This window comes from Equus quagga, chromosome 7 (genome assembly GCF_021613505.1).
Source record: "Equus quagga isolate Etosha38 chromosome 7, UCLA_HA_Equagga_1.0, whole genome shotgun sequence".
In the NCBI taxonomy this organism is placed as follows: domain Eukaryota; kingdom Metazoa; phylum Chordata; class Mammalia; order Perissodactyla; family Equidae; genus Equus; species Equus quagga.
Genome location: NC_060273.1, coordinates 55,009,529 through 55,027,345, shown reverse-complemented (window position 1 = coordinate 55,027,345; position 17,817 = coordinate 55,009,529). Strand labels below are relative to the sequence as shown.

At 43.4% G+C, this 17,817-nt stretch overlaps 1 protein-coding gene across 7 annotated transcripts in view; it reads left to right on the top strand.

The window, feature by feature from the left end:
- The window catches only part of TENM2 (teneurin transmembrane protein 2), a 1,159,540-nt gene that overhangs the window by 1,006,046 nt on the left and 135,677 nt on the right, over positions 1 to 17,817 (top strand). For all 7 annotated transcript variants that reach the window (XM_046666360.1, XM_046666359.1, XM_046666362.1 and 4 more), the window contains one exon: positions 13,237 to 13,431. In XM_046666360.1, coding sequence (XP_046522316.1) covers positions 13,237 to 13,431 — 195 coding nt within the window. The remainder of the gene's footprint in view (positions 1 to 13,236; positions 13,432 to 17,817) is intronic.

Genomic DNA, 17,817 nt, shown 5'->3' with positions numbered 1-17,817 from the left:
AGCCAGCCTGGCTTCTAGAGAGACTCAAGCCTTGAACATTTCGTCTCATTAGTGTTGGCTCCTAAAAATTACTAAATTCACTAACTATACCTGTGTGATGAAGCGAGAAACCAGTGAAAATAGGCACACAGATTTAACCAACTTCAAGTGGGTAAATCTAATGGTTAGTGCCAAATTTACCTGTGGTATATTAAGCTTCTACTTCAGATTGTTTTTAAGTAACAACTAATAGTTATCAAGTAATAAATATGTACCAGGCATTGGGCAAAGTCCTTGATACATACTATCTTATCCATTCTCATATCAACAATATGAGCTAAATTGTATTTTAACCAATTCCCTCACAATATTTTAAGCTTTTCGTATTGAAATCATTTTAGATTTGCAGACAAGTTGCAAAAATAGTACATAGAGTTCCTATACAGAGTTCACCCGGTTTCTCCTAATGTCAGCATTTTAAATTATCATAGTTCAATTATGGAAACAAGAAAATTAACATTGATGCAATGCTATTGACTAATTTACAGACTTTTTTCTAATTTTGTCCTTTGTTTCCTGGTCTAGATCTCACACTGCATTTAGTTGTCATGTCTCCTTAGTCCCCTTCAATATGTGAGGGTTCCTCTGTCTTTTCCTTGTCTTTCGTGACCTTGACCATTTTGGAGAGTGCTGGTCATGTATTTTGCAGTAGGTCCCTTAATGTGGGTTTGTCTGATGTTTTCTTGTGCTTAGTTTGAGCTTACGCATTTTCAGCAAGATGCTGCACCCTCCTCAGTGCATCTTATCAAAGATGCACCTCTGATTTTTAATGAGAAGAAATTTTAAACGTGATTGTGTGTGTGTGTGTGTGTGTGTGTGTGTGTGTGTACACCTTCCCCCTCTTACACATAAGGCAGAGACACTGGGAGGCTCTATCCCATTGGTCCTGTACAATTTGTCAGTGGCTATGACAAATTGTCACTCACAAATGACTTTTGAGCCCAAGAAGCTCCTAAGTGTTAGCAGGAAGTAACCTGGAGCAGACAGGATGAGGTAATCATGTTAGCAAGGGCAGAGAGCAAACACAACTTGTCCTGAGTCTCTTGCTACCCAGAACGGTGCATGCCATCTCCCAGCCATGGCCCAGGATCATTTGTCTTCTTTCCTGATAAAAGCCCTTAGGAGGGCCTGAGCCCAAGGCCCTCCGTCATCGCAAGCTCTCATTCACCTTTGTTCCTTCGCTGACAGCTGTGCCCAGGGTGCGCGAGTTCTGCCAGTTTCTGCTACCGCAGGCAGCCGGCAGACTCAGGCCCTCCTGCCGGGGGGGAGAATTTGCCACGTTAGCAAGCAGATTCCCATCACATCCGAGCGACTGGATATGTGTCCAAGTGACAGAAATACGGATTTACGCTCTTGACCTCACGCTGCGCCTCCCATGCCCTCAGATGTGTGGTGCAGGTGGCAGCTCCTTGTCTTCTTATAAACCTGCCAGCCTGCATCAGGCATCTGAAGACGTCCTGACAGTGAGTGGAGGAATCAGTCAGCGTGCATTTGCAGGGAATTCATTCCACAATCCCACCCAGCGGGGGCTCCTGAGGGGCTCAGAAGTCAAAATGGAAGTGACCCCCACACCAAAAGAACATATAAGGGTTCTAACACATTGTTCCAAGTCGTGAGGGGACAGAACTTATTCGTGTATCCGACAAATGCTTAATATGTTCCTACTGTGAGCCAGGTACGGCACCGAGTGCCAGAAATCCCATGATGGGCAAGAGTGCCATGGCCCTGCCTTCCGAGAGCTTCCAGTCTGATGGATGCACACAATCGGCTAGTGGGAAATGTGAATGCAAGTGCAGAGCGCTCTGATGTGGACTTTCTGGGCTGTTGACATTACTAGGGAGGAGAAAAGGAAGCTTATGAAGCAATGAAGTATGGATCTATGAAAATAACCAGTTAGTATTAGGGGATGTGCGGAAAATTCCTTGGAGAGAGAGTCTAGCAAAGCGACTATACTGCATAGTGTCTTTCAGTATAGAATTTCATTAATTGTGCAATGTAATATGCAATGTGTTCCAATTCAGAACTTGAGGAAGAACGACATTTCTTTCCCAGTGATGTGTACCGTTTTCCATCGGGTGCCTCTGCTGGCCGGCTGTCATTGTGCTTACTACTCAAGTCATCATTTAGTCTACAGTATTCCCCTTGCTTGACTTTCTCATTACTTAAATGCTATTTGTGGTGGCCTAGATGCTTTTTAATTATGATTCTTTTTTCTTTTATTTATTTTTATTTGAAGGTCTTTCGTTGACTTAAGATGCTTCCTTGGGCTGTTTATAAAGCAGCCTTGCATTTCAGAAGAGATCTAAGACTTCTGACTGTTCTGTTTTGACACTGGCTCCTCAGATGGCTTATTTGGTTCAGAGCTCGAGGCCCCAACCCGCAGCAGAAGCCTTACTTGTTAGGTAATGCACATTTCATAGCTATTAGAAATGACAACTCCTGCTGCTGAACAGCTGTCAGGGGAGGCCCAGAAATGCCACAACCACGGGAACATAAAGCCTTCTCTCTAGGGGTTGCTTTCAGCTCCTACCCAGCTTCTGTGGAGAGTTGAAAAAAGGGAACGAGGATCTTGCCGTTTTTCTCCTGTTAACTGGCAAATGTACCCACTACCCAGTCCCTCTTGGGGTTCTAACACTAAAGTCAAATTAGAATCATCATCGTAGCTGACATTTATTGAGTTCTTACTATATGCCAACTGATGTACAAAGCAACTGCGTAATTATCTCGTTTAATCATCAATAGCCCTATTTTATAGATGACGATTATCCCCGTTTATAGATGAGGAAAATGAAGCACAGAGAGGTCAAGTAACTTGCTCGCGATCACTCAGCTAGTAAGTAGTATTGCTAGGATTCAAACCAGGCAGTCTGGCTAGGACTCTTAAGACCAGACCAGCCGTGAGATTAACCTCAGAAGGTGTGAGGCGTAAGGAAGATGTGCAATTGCAGGCAGTTTGTGTGGTGGTTGCACACTAGGATTTGAGTTTGAACCCAAGAAAACTTTTTCAGGAGAGGAAACTAGGGTTTGCTAGGTAGAAGGTGGCAGAGCCCGCGTTCGAAAAAAGTCTATCTGACTTCAGAGCCTGCTGCTCTGAACCGCTCTCCTCCCAACCACGGGTGCATTCCATCACCTCCCTCATCCCATTGTTTGCCAATTTGTATTTCATTGACCTTCAACATACTCTCTGCTTTTCCTCTCTATCCTCACCGCCACTTCCCTGTTCACCTTGGCACCAGCCTCTCCCTGACGGCATCATCTCCAGCGTTCTCCCAGAGCTCTTAGGCGCACGCCACTACTCTCCTCAAACACCTTCAGTGGCTCCCAATTTGCCTCCCACGATGGGGCCTAACTTTGGTTTAAGGACATTTAACTGGGAATTTGTCCCAGGCTTTTCCCCCATGCCAGCCCATTCTGAATCCATGGGACTGGGGTGTGGCTCCAGTACGTGCATTTTAGTAAGCCACTCAGCTCTGATGCAGGTGGTCAGGGGCCATATCCTGAGAAAAAAGAACACATTGTTCAAGATGTTATTCCATGTCTTCCATGACCTAAGCTACATTAGCACTGTCATCTCCAACTAAGGCCCATGCACCATGCCTTCCAGAGACTTACCCCTCGTAAAGCATGATGGCCCTGCGTCTTCCTCTTCGTTCATGCTGTTTCCTTGGCTGGAATGTTCTCATCAATCCCAACCTTTCCTATCAAGCTGCTGCTCATTCTTGGAGGCCAAGTTCACAGGTCGCCTCCCTGAGGCACCCCCAGATAGGACCCTGTAGTCACACAGGGCTTGGCAACGTCTTGGCAGTGGTCCTTTCTTCATGCTGTGCCATGTTCTAGCTGGGTGGTTGCATCAGTTTCTCCTGCTGGGTCACAAGCTTCTAGCAGTCCTCTTTATACCTCCCTGCATCTCATTTGGTATCCAGGAAATTGTATGTGTTCTCTAAATGTCTGGTGTCTTGAATTTAGGGGACAAGGCTTATGAAGATGGAAACATTGCTGGAAAATGTGCGGGGCCCAAAGTGAGTGCTGGAGAACAAGGTTCTAATTTTTCAGGTTAATTGTGCAGTGATAAATCAGCCAACTTTGAGGCACAAATTCAAACAAGGGGTGGGGGGAGTAAAGGAGGAATGAAAAAAAGGAGGAAAAGAAAAAGACTTTACAGAAAAGAAATACCATTTATTCCACAGTTTACATCGGACGACAAAGTGATTGAGAATGGAAGCTGTGGAGGTTGAATTTTGCTAGGTTCCAATCCGCGCTGCTTTAGTTAACTGTACCCATTTTAGAAAATTACTTAACCTCTCTGAGCCTCAGTTTTCTCGTCTGTAAGATGGGGGCAATGGCAATACTACCTGTTGCATTGCTGTGAGGACTAAAAAGTAATACATGTAAGGTGTGTGGAACCATGCCTGGCATATATTAAATGCTCCCTAAATATTAGCTAGTATTGATCTTCATAAGCCTTTGGAAAGTCATTGTTATTATCCCTCTTTTACAAGAGAAACAGAGACTTAGAGAAAGTAAGCTACTTGCCCAAGGTCACACAGCAGGGCTAGATTTTGAGGCTGTATCTGGCTGACCCTGAAGCTTGTGGCCCTAATGGCCACATAGGAGAGAGACTTGGCAGGAAGAGCCCCTGCATGGAGGGTAATGACCACTCTCAAAGGCCCCACAGACAGTTCTGCCGTCTGACTCTCGCAGATGTCTCTGCCTCCTAACCTGCTTTCCCGTCTCCCTATTGGTCACTCCCCTTAGTGGATTTCCACACTCAGGGGAAGAATGACAAGCCCCGTAGTCCCCTCCCTGATGTGGAGTGGTCCTCTACCCTACCCCTCAGAGCTTCCCTGGCACAGAAGCCCCTTCCCCTCTCACAGCTGGCCTCCTTTCAATGAAAGCCACTCACGCCCACCTGTCCTTCCTGGAGCAACCGCGGATGCTCCCTAATCGTTCCTTCAGACCCTCCGTCTTTCACACGGGTCTCCCTCTGCCACCCCAGCTCCCCCCACTATCCCTATCAATGCAGACGGGCCAGGGGCCTTAGCTCCTGCCCGCGGGAGCCATTGCACAGCCCATGGCAGTTTGAAGCAGAATCCCAGGAGGAGGAGACCTTCCTCCCACCCCTGAATGGAGAAAATGTGCAGGAAGTCCTCATCAGCAAGGACCCAGGGGCAGGGGCGTGAAGTAGGCGCACTTGGTATAGGCTTTACGGAAAGGGACAGAGCAGCCACACTCTGCAGTCACCTTTGACAAAATAGCCTAAGAATCTGGGCCAGATCTTGAAGACAAAGACAAAGTATATGCCAGGCACCGTGCAAAGGGTTTTACATGAATGATCTCGTTTCATCTTCACCACATACTCTATCTTCATCCCCCCTTCACAGCTAAGGAAATTGAGGCTCAGAGAAGCTAAGGTGCTTGTCCAGGCGTGGCTTTAGAGCCATACTCATCAGAATCGCCCATTAACACACAGCTTCCTGGACTCCCCCCCGGAGCTTCTGATTCAGTAGGTCTCAGGCACTAGCATCAGCCGGAGAAGTTTGAGTATCCAAACCCTCAGACTCCACGCCAGACCTTCTGAATCAGAATCCTTGTTCCAGCACGATCTCCAGATTACTCATGTACGTTCAAGTTTGAGTCTGCACACACAGCCCTTGAACTCTGCTAAGACTGCCCAAAGAGAACTGCGGACAGGAGCAGCAGTCTCACTGTCACCTTCCGCTCCCAGCTTGCCGAGCAGCAGAAGGGGCACCTGCCTCCCCAGTCTGCAAGCTGCAGCGCCCTTTGTCTGGTGCCCCCATGCAAGGCCCTGCCCACAATCTCCAAAATGTGGCCGCTCACAGCGTTTCTCCTGCTTGTTGCATCGCCAAACAGTAATCACTTCTCAGGGTTTAAATCAGTCACCCCTCCCCCAGGTTAAATTGCTTCTGAGTCTAAAACCTTTTTTTCCTTTTTAAACTACTCAGATAGATTGTAGAGCAGCCTTAGAAAGCAGAGTGCCTCACCCTGGGGAAAGGGGCTGTAGATGTGATGTGCACAGAGTGGGGGAGGTAATGAGATTTTAGACAAACCTTTTGTACTGGGAAACAAACCAGTCTTTAGAGAGGACATGGGCTGGGACAGTGACATAAAAGAGAGTGCTCCACACTCTCCTGTCTCTTTATACAGTCAGGAGCCACATAACGACATTTCAGTCAACAGTGGACCACATATACGACGCTGGTCCCATAAGATTCGTACCATGCAGCCTAGGTGTGTAGGCTATACCATCCAGGTCTGGGTAAGTACACTCTGTTGTTCGCACAATGACGAAATCACCTAACTACTCATTTCGCAGAACATATCATTAGGTGACACATGACTATAATGCAATGATTTGGAACAATTTTCTCCTAATAACAATAATGACAATAAAATCTTATCTGTAGATTTCTTACCTATGGCTGGGCACTGTGTATAGCACTTTATATGCATTATCTCATTTTATCCTCTTAAAAATATTATGGGGGGGAGGCCAGCCCAGTGGCACAGCAGTTAAGTTTGCATGCTCTGCTTCAGCAGCCCAGGGTTTGCCAGTTCAGATCCTCAGTATGGACCTACACACTGCTTGTCAAGCCATGCTGTGGCAGGCGTCCCCCATATAAAGTAGAGGAAGATGGGCTTGGATGTTAGTTCAGGGCCAGTCTTCCTCAGCAAAAATAAGAGGAGGATTGACAGCAGATGTTAGCTGAGGGCTAATCTTCCTCAAAATATATATATATATATATATATATATATATATATATATATAATGAGATAGGTAATCCAGAATTCCTGTCCCATTTTAAAGATAAAGATACCGAGGCTGAAAATAAAGTGTCCGTAGTCACACAGCTGGTAAAAATGAAGGGCAATTCAGGCTGTCTAACTCATAAGTCTACACTATGCCTGATACTGTTCTACTGCTGGGGGCACAGCAGAGAATAAACAGACCCTCTATGTCTTCAGGAAGCTTCCATGCTTGTGGATAATGGGACCCTGATGGTTGGAAAACTTGTCTTGATGCTTGAATCACAGTAAGAATGAAAAGCGATGTCAGTCTGAACTTGAGCTGCAAAAAAGCTAACTGTGTACTCTGAAGAATTTAAATATTCATTATGTAATTAATGCTCTTCAGTCCCCCACACACACACAAACACCCGTTTTTTTAAGAACAGCTTAAGCACTTATCGATTGAGAACTTTTTATAACTCTCAAAATGGAGGCGTCCCATATCTCTACAGGTATTTTAAATGAATTGAATTAATCATAGGCTTAAAAGTCTCTTGCGATCTTCGTTAACTTCCCTGGGTTTAATTAAAACATCTGTGCACTTTTAATTTATCGATTCATCCAACTCATATGTCATGTTTTTAACACACCCCAGCATGCTCTGCATCATTTTTAACCCGATTTCCACTTAACTAAAGCAATTAAATTCACCCCGGATTAATTAAAGCATCCATACTTTCGTGCTTAAGTCAGCGTGTGCTTCTTTCCCCACATGGCTCCTGAATGTCAGAGATCTGACACACCTGATGAGTTTTTTGTCCTTCTGGAAATTCTTCCCTGAATCACTTTCTTGCTTATTAATGTGCCGTTTGACAGAACGGAAATGAGGAAGTTGGTGCACCTGAACTTTGGCGCTCTGAGCCAGAGACTCAGCCCATGTCTGTCAGAGGTGTCCTCTGATCTCCTCTCTTCACAGGGGTCCTGCTGGATCTTGCGTCCCTCTGAGACCAACTAGAGAGTTTGAGTGTTCCAGGCAGGAAGGTGGGGGGCTGTTCATGTCAGAGGCAACCATTGTGATCAGAAAGGCTGGCGATCTTTGCGTTTGTGCTTTCATGATGGCTCCTTAGCTCTGCTTTCCAAATTCCTGGCTCTTCCTACACAGACAGTCCTGTATTGCCCTGCCCATTTAATAGGGAAGGGGAAACTGAGGCACCAAGGTCAACAGGCTTCTCAGTTGGGCACGGTGAGCCAGGGAGCTATTCAGACAGTGACAAATTATCCCCTGAAAGCTAGTTTGGATGCCTGCCCCCACCAACTGTGTTTGACAGAGCCCATGTCCCCTCAGCCATGGTAGCGTTGGAGTATCAGTCTTTTAGATGGTTTTCCTTTCTGTTTGATAAGCCAAAGATTATTTCTCATTATTATTTTTATCTATACTTATTTATTTCCTAATGAAGCTAAGAATCTCTTCATACTTTTATTGGCATTCATATTTATATGTCCTTTGCTCAGGCTTTCATTCATTTGTCTCTTTATTGATTTGTAAGAACTCTGTGTATTTCAGATATCAAGCTTTTTTGGTAAAATATGTTAAAAAAATATTTCTTCTCAGTGTTGTTCATCCCTCCATTTTATTTAGGGTGTTCTTTGTCATATAGAAGATTTCAATTTTATGTGATCCAATCTGATCTTTCTTCTTTTCCTTCTTGGTTTCTGGAATTTATGTCTTCCTTACATATCTCCCTCCTAAGAAAATAAAATAAGTCATCAATATTTTTTCTAATACTTTTATAGGGCTGTTTTCCTGTTTGGATCATTAATCTACAAATTTATTTGTGAATACAGTGTAGGGTAGAGGTCAAACTTTCTTGTCTACCAAATGGATCACCAATTGCAGGGACCTAGGGAGAAGTGAAACTCACTTTCCTGACACTGTTCTGCTCAGCCCCGAGCTAAGCCCACAGTCTCGAAAGACAATGGGACATCAGTTTTGGTTTCAAGGACACTGAACTGTGTGTGCCTCGCCTCCGTGACCCAAATATTATATCAACAATTGCTTCAGGAGGATTGAGGCATCTTCATTTCTCCATCCCTTTTTCCCTACCACCTAACCCAGCTGCTAGCACAGATTAGCTTATTCGTAAGCGTTTATTGACTAACTGGGATATAAGGAGACCAGCTGTGAGTACTATTTTGACAATTTACCCAGAGTACTAGGTTCAAGTATTCTCAAGTCTCTTTTCCAAAGGCGTTTTCAATCAGATTTGAGATCATTTTTAAAAGATACATTATTTGAAATCCCCTTGGCACATGTAGGCTAGCCCACAAAGGACTTGGCAGGATGCAGGCATTTTCCGTCTGTCTGTCTGTGTGACTGAGCCTCTTCAACCATCGCTACCTTTTCTCCATGTGTTCTCTCTACTGCAAGCTCCCAGTGGATGAGACTTGTTGTACTTAAAACAGCAGACACGGGGGGCTTGTCGTATTACTTCCCACCGAGTAAATAACACTGATAATTCATCTCATTCCTTACAGAGAACTATAGGGGGAGGAAAAAAAAAAAAACTCCAGCTTGATCATTAAAATGAGCTTTACACCATTTAGGTGAATCTAAATTGTGTCATTTTTTTGTCATCAGCCTGTTAACTTGTCAGTCGTTAGTGGCAGTGGTAATTTATTTTTCTTCTACGCGAGTCTTAGAGCTTCCATTTGCTAGATTTAGTAAAACAGGAATAGTCACTTTGTACAAACATTTTAGTTAATTTTAAATAGAAGCTTGAATGCACAATGTTCTGCTCCTGTAAGTCTTAGGAAGAGGAGAGAGAGACAGGGGCATAAAACAGTCCACACGTGATTCCAGAACTCCCTCGCACCCACAACCAGAGAAGAACAGGGGAAGAAAAAGAGGAGGTCTTGCCATTAGCATTATCTGATACTCTTCTGGTGGTGGTGGTGGTGGTGTGTCCATTTGAGACCCACTGCATTTTTAATTTTGTTAACCCCTGAATCTCCCAGTTTGGAGATTCGGTTTGGAATTTCACGAGGGAACATCTGTTCATTGCAAACCAGGTATCAGCTACTGTTTTGAGTCCTTGCACACATTATCACACTTAGTGTTCCCATCAGCTCTGAGAGACCATTTTTTGAAGGGGAAATTGGGTCTCGGAGAAGTGCAGTAATCTTGCCAAAATCCTACAGCTGGTAAGTGATGGGCCAGGTTTTGAACCCAGGTCTTTCTGGCACCAAAACCCTTGCTCTTCCCACTTCTATTTGATATTACATCCAGGTAGGGTGTAGAGTCAAAATTGTGTGTCCTATAGTGTGTGTATCATTAAAAAAAGTCATGTAGATTTAGTGATAGTAAAAAATATCAGAAGAGTGATTAATACAGGAAGTCCCCACGTCACATCCAACCTCTCAAATGAGGATCAGGCTGAGCCTTACATACTGAGATGCTCTGGGTTGAGTCATGTCTGAGACTGAGTCAGTTTCCCTGAGGGGAAGTGTTCTCCCTGCAGGTCAGCCCAGAGACCACTGGAGGGTGCTCATCTGGCATTTGCAATCTCTTTGCCCCAATGGCAAATGGATTACTAGAGAGCTTCACTCTAACCTGCCTCCCACTTTTTTATGTGACATCAGCCAAACCATCGAGTGCCCTGCTTTCCAGAGAACGTCATAGTGTTTTGCATTTTTTACCACACTCCCAGTGAGCATACAGCAAACATATTGAAGGAAGGCTGCATTTAGAATGTGGAGAACTCTCTGACCTGACTATTCTCCTTTTTTTTTTTTTGCTAAGTAATTTAAGTAGGTCACACTTTAAATTTGATTTCCTAGGCACTTGGTTTTAAATAAGATCTATTCTTACCTTCTAGACACTCCTATTTTTTTTCCCACCACTTTGAGGTGATGCAGAAGAGAAACAGTTTCAATATGAATAAAGAAAATAATCCTAATTGTATTTTATCAATTGATAAAGACAATAATTATTTGCTCCTTACTTTCTACTCTCTTCCACCTTTTGGGAGGAAGGAGAGTGCAATGGGAGCCCAATGGTGGTGATTTGATGGAGCTTTCTCTGCCATCCATGACAGCTTGTCCCATATATAACCTTCAGGTCAGAAACAGCCCTGGGAAGTTCCTTTCATTAGATATGTGTAGCCACACTTCTCACTGTCTCCCTATTTCAGTGTGCAAGGGGGGAAGTGGGTAAGAAGTGATGCAAATTCTAGTCTTTCCACCAGGAATTATCTTCAATATCACCTCGATCAGAAATGGCAAGTGAGTTTTCTCTTGAATGCCGACTCTGCCTGCTTGCAAGTCTCAGCCAGGGCACTGAATTGAAGGTGTGGAGGCTCTTTCCAGGCTCAGGGGGACAACATGCCACGATCAATTAATGATCTCTTCGGAGGTGCAGGAAGGAAGACTAGTAGTTCATGTGCACACATTTGCCATCCCTGACGTGGCGCTTAGCACAAGTCTCATGGGGAACTGACATGGAACAGATTTACTTTGACTTCAAAGCCCTCTCAAAACTTCGAGAAAGCCCATTAGTTCTCATGCTGGTTCTTATTTCCACAGTCCCTAATTTGAATCTTGGGGATCCTGAGTTCAAAGCTCTGTCCTCTACTCTCTCTTAGACAATCAGCATGAGTAGCAACTCTATATGGATCTCTGCTTCAATATCCTGGAAATAGAAAGATGCTCCTTACATTTAGAGAGAACTCATCTAAATTTAATATGTAGCTTCGATGTTCTCACTTTTGAACTCTTTCTTCTCCTCTGGTAGATTCATGAGTATAAGAATTCTCCTTGGAATTGTATGTGTCCCCAGTAGTTTTACACTGATTATAAAGCATGTTTGTGGGGAACAGCCCCTCAATTATATGTGGAGATCTTTTTGTTTCAGGTCAGTTTACAATTAGAGTAAAACATGCACTTCCCCAGAAAAAGGCATTGCATGTGCAACATGAGGTCCACTCCAGACGTTGTTCTTTCCACATCTTTCATAGATAGCTGTTTGGAGCTTGCCCATACCCCCACCACTTCAGAATCCCTGAATATCAGGAACATAGGAGAAGTATTCACTTATGCCAACATTGGTAAATGCAGCACTGGAAAGAAAGCAACAATGATTCACATGGTCCTGTCCTTGAGCAGTTTACTACCCGTGTCTTTGGAAAATTAGACAATCAGAGAAGGAAAGTTAATTACCTTGTAAAAACTGAATAGAAACATGATGAGCGGGGATTGGTATGGTGGGGTGGGGCCATTGACTAGGGAGTGATCCAATAGATATGTAACCACTTCGTGGGACGGGGAGACCATTTGGGTTGTACGCACACGTGCACATGGAACCTGTGCGTTCCAAATCGCAGGTAAACCGGAAGTCGGTGAAGCATCTCTGTTGATCATTTCTGAAGGTCTCTGAATGCCAGTTCCATAGCCTGGAGCCATATCCTCATTTTAGGCCCACCTTAGAAGCCAGGTTGGAAAGTTAGGTTCTTTACAAACGGATTCTGGAGTGAAAACTCCAGAGCCTGAAGGCAACCACTGAAGTCCCACTCTTGATGATCTCTAAAAGGGCAGAATTGGGACAATTGAGGCCAAACTGGTGAAAACTATTGGTAATCTCATACCAGACATCCCCACTGATTTTCAGCCTTCTTCCTGTCAAGAGATGCAAGAGAGTCCCAGCTGAGACGCCAGCTGCTAGAGATTTCATGTATTCGGCCTGCCCTCCTGATTCCTGCTTTTTTTTAATAGAGCAGGCATGTTTAATCTTTCTACTTTATTACACGACTTATGCTTTGGGGTAGGCAGAATTATTTATTTGTGGTCTAAATAGGGAAACTGAGGCACTGAGAGATTAAGTTTCTCAACTATGGCCCATCCCTCTCCTTTTTTAATGAACATAAACTCATTAGAAACAGGAGTCAACTAATCTGAGGGTAAAATAGTGAGAAAATGTGTTGTGATCCCCAATACCAACAGTGACAACAACATGCAAGTCCAGGTAGCTTGACTAAGGGCACAGCTTAGGGGTGAACCAACCTGTTTTCCAGTGGGGCTCCCACACCTGTGAACTTTGTGACTTCGGCAAAGTAATTTCACCAGTCTGAGCCTCATCTGTAAAATGGGGTCATGATTCTAGCCTCCACCTCATTGAGTGATTATGATGATGAAGTAATAAATTGCACATAAAGCATCCTGTGCCATGCCAGGCACATAATAAGCATTCAATTGGTGGTAACTGCTGTTATTAGCAACATTTTCATTGCTGTAGTTAATGTTTGTTTGAAAATGGCTCTACACCTCCATGGCTGAAGTCTCTAGCCTAGAACATTGCAAGCAAAGCTGAAACGCCAGGCAGGCTCTGTCTCCTTAGAGTGACACAGCCCTTCTGAGACTGGCGCTCCTGACCTGGTGCTCTGTCTCTGGTTTTTGCAGCTGCCTGCCCGGTCCTATGCAGTGGGAATGGACAGTACTCTAAAGGGACATGCCAGTGCTACAGCGGCTGGAAAGGCGCCGAGTGCGATGTGCCCATGAATCAGTGCATCGATCCTTCCTGCGGGGGCCACGGCTCCTGCATTGATGGCAACTGTGTCTGCTCCGCTGGCTACAAAGGCGAGCACTGTGAGGAAGGTAAGCGCCTCTGCGGGGCCAGGAGGGGCAGCGGTGGAGGCAGGAGGCTTTGCAGGCACAGATCTTCTAGAGCTTTGCTAATGAGCCCAGTCGTCCGCTCCTCCACATTTTGCAAAGGAAACCTCAACATTTTGCACAGAAAACTTCAAACCCCTTGGCTTTGATGGACTTCTTAAGTTGTAGAAAACAGAAGGCTGGTGGAGTGGGTCTGGAAGGAAGGTTTTGTTTTACCCTTCCTTATGGAAATTAGCTTCTTTTCTCTTTCTCCTTTGTTTTTCTCTTTCAATTGCTCCCTCTGCCTTTGGCTGGCTGGCTGGCCTCACTTTCCCTTCCACCTCCCCCACCCCTCCTTGGTGCTCCTGCTTTTCCTTTTTCTTTCTTCCCCTTCCCCTTTCTTCCCTCCTGCTTTATTTAAAGTCCTCTGACTTGGAAATTACTAAAGCTATCCAGAAAAAAGAAACAAGAATCCTTAATCCCCCTGTCTTCCCCAAAGCTGTTTTTTCTCTCTTCCTGGTAATCTAAGGCCCATGTATGTCTGTGTAAATATTTCAGCAACAATTAATATCAATAGAGAGGAGTCAGGCCTTGAAAGACTGTAGGTATCCATGTCTCTTAGCGACACCACGTAGGGCAAATTTTCATGGTTACCTACAATCCCACAGAATTAAAGGAGAGTGAGTGTGCGGCAAGTGGGCTGGGATTTGATGAATCCAGAGGGCTCACTATAGCACGCACTGAAGTGGCCTCCAGCACGCATGGGTAAAAGTCAGGGGGGTGTAAGAAACTGAATCCAATGTGATAAAACATGATCAGAGATTAGGTTTGGAGATTAGGAGAGGGGGGCATGGGGAAGGAAGTACAGGAATAGGGAGAAAGGCTCGGAAACCAGCTCTAACTAGTCCTAGTCACTCTGGTTAGTTCTTTCAGAAGAGAAAGTACCAAGGTGTTGGGACCAAGTTGTGGTACCTATAAGGCAAGGGAACTCAGCCAAGCTGCCTGTCAGCCTTCCCCCTCTGTATTTGCCCTTCAGGTATCTCATTGCCCATCTATTGTTTCTCCTCACATAAAGAATCAACCCCGGTTGGTAGGAAGGTAAGAACAGAGGTCTTCTCAGCCTCTTGCCTGCTCCCCAACCTTTGAGTTGGCTCAGTTATTGTCTTCCAGATGAGCACCTTTTCTCTAAGACCATTTCCCAGTGAAACTTCCCCATTCAACTCCAAAAGCCCTTTTCCCTCCCATGTTCCTAGTGGGAAAATAACTGTCAAGTCACCCAAAAAGCTAAGGGAAAAAGCGAAGCCCACTGCGTAGTCCATGTGAGACAGCTTGAGATGACCACTGAGGATGTCCCCATAGAAAAGATCGCGTTGTGTGCCATATGCCTGTGTTCTCGCTCAGCTTTTCACTGCCAAAATGATAAGGAGGGAACTTAGGTGCAATAAAGTTCTCAGATGCTAGTGGTTCCGTTCTCCCATTTCATTAACTTACGGATCTCTTAGGTTCTATGCAAAATAACCAGTCATTACAGCCCTCACCACAAAGCAATGACAGTGGCTTATCCTTAGATACACACACAAAAGCTCCTGTTCTGAAATCTCCCATTTCATAGTTTTTAGAACTATGGCTACCAAGAGTCAGCTTCCATGACATTATTCTTCTAAGATTTTCCAATATATCAGTGTTAATGCCCTTTATGGGGCTCAGAAGTCTGACCTCCAGATCATCACTTGCTCCACTGTATATGTATTTTTTCCTCTATTATAAAAAGTAGCCTCCTTCCATATGCATCATAAAAGCAAACTGGTAGTCTGGATGGAGGAAATACTGATTTAATAACCCTGCTTGAAAGGTTAAAGTTCTTAAAGATAAATGGATTGCAGGAGGCAAAGCTGCATTCACTGAAAACATGGGAGAGGCCAATAATACGACAAGAAAGGTTAAAACGACCTTTTGCATACATCATTTGGAGAGTGCTAGAGCAATGACATTGCCCAACTTAGAATTTTTTCCCTCCAGTAAAGATTGTACATATGGGTATGAGTGGAATTTCAAGTGATTTCTCGACTTTCTTACTCTCCCAACTCGTCTGATTTAAATGTTCAGAAGGAATTAAGCATCCAAAAAAACAAGGAAGCCACGTGGATCATTATGAAAGGATGAAATCTCCTCTATTGATTTCTGCTACCCAAAAAGAGGGAACCGAGGTGATTCACATGCTGTTTGCAAAAGCATATGGAATCAGAAAGTCTGGATCAGCACTTTTCCTTCCATTTAGCTTTTTTATTTCTGATATTCATCATAGTCATAACATTCAAACAATTTACCTGAAATGGCCATGGCAACGAAATCAATAGTTGCCATCCTCCATTTTTGCTGCATAAACATTGTTGTACTATTAACAAATTTGCACAAGAAAATGAAAGGACGTATTCATGAGGTTTCATTCAATGATGTCTGGGGGAGGGGGAAGATGATGAGAGAGAGATTGACATATTAGTTGTCAGCCATGTTTTCATGTCAGTTTCATGGGTGAGTCATTTTTCAATGACATTTAACTTCATAAATGTAATTCATGGTTCTTCAGGGGTTTATAGTACATATTGTTTGCAAAACTCCTTGACCTCCTTTTTTATCCTTAGGGATAGAAATTGCATTCACAACCTTTTTTTGTCAAACCTACAGGGGGCCCAAGACTAAATGAGTTCTAATGATTTCAGCTGCCATGGGCCTGGTGTTGTCAGGCACATGGTACTTAGCTGGTAAAGGCCACTGTCCCCCTTTTAAATATAACACTGTTTCTATTTATAAAGTTTCATAAAATGCCATAGTCTCTCCTGCCTGCTAAAGACTCTAAGGACTTGGCCACGAGACCATCTTATGAAATTGGAACCAAATTTAAAATTCATAGTGAAACTGCTCTTCTTAAAGTCTGAATTTAGTTATTCCATCCGCTGTGGTAATTATATAGCACAGAGGGCATATTTACTGGTATCACTGACCAGAGAAAGGGTTAGCTCATATTTTCAGATACAATAAATGGTTCTTTTGATGACATTCCGGTCCTGGGCTAATAAATCTCAGTAGATTTTTCCTCCTCCCTTCATACTATCATTTAAGATAGAGAAGAGAAAGCTAATCTATTTAGAAGACAAATGCCATGTTCCTTTCTTTTTTTTGTATATTGCTTTTTATTTCATCCTTTTAAGAAAAAGATTATGATACCATTTTTGAATTTTTTGAAAGCTCCTAGCTGTTGGCCCCTCACCAAACGTTTTAAATGGCTAATTATAGATGAGAGTAATTTTTGAGGCACATAGCACACGACATATTTTTGTGTATATTTTGATTTTGCTATATTAGAAATGAGGACAGAGTAAAAAACCAGAACTTCAGGATATTCTTTTATTAGAAGAATATGGACAAGATTGATTGTGAATGAATTAGTTCATATTTTGCAGATCCCAAATTGCACAGCGTTCTTCCCAAAAGCAAGAAGTTGTTAGCACTGTTTCTCTCTCTCATCAGTCTTTCACACTGGAAATTTGTCCCATTAATGACAAATGCTCTCAGCTAAGTCTGTCATTACATTCTTCTTGAACACCTACTGCATTCCCTTCACTGTGCTAATCGTGAGCCACCAAAGGCGTTACACAACCTCTTTGCAAATGTCTTCTATGTGTTTGAACCTTCAGTTCATTTACATCCAGATGTGCTCACCATCCTAAATGGAGCAAACCTGAAGGTATCAGAAAGGCTTCATCGCATCAGAAGTTACGGTCCCCAAGACAATGAGTTCAACATTAAAGTGATTGTAACTAAAGCAAGTAACATCTTCAAAAACATCTCCGACTAATAATAATTCAGCAAAATTTTCCTTTCTGAGAGTGTATTTCTGATTTAAAAAGAAAAAAGTCAACGGCAGCTTCTGTTTCCCCATGGTTCAAATAGCTTTATAAAGATATTCTATAAAGAATATCTTCCTGAGAATATCCAAATGGGATCCTGAGAAACATCTCTTAACACTGAAAATTCTTATTTTTGCCTCAAGGGAGAGATGCTGTTTGAAACTTCATGGAATATTGTGATTTCTAATAAATCCAAATTCCTCTAGTCTCATGTCCCCCAGAACTAAATATTTTGTGGCAGGGAAAATCTAAATAATGTCATATTTAGAGCCAATGTCTCAATTTTGAAAGATACCATTATTTTGTGTCCAATAAGAAAGAAAAAATAAGATACTACACTACACAAAGCTGGGACCCCAAGGAATTACCATCTCAGTATCATGCTAAACTATTTAGAGGCCAAAAATCTTGCATATTTCAATCTTGGCGTTGGACAAGGAGAGAAACCAAAATGTTCTCCGAGAATTTGAACTACAAGATGGCA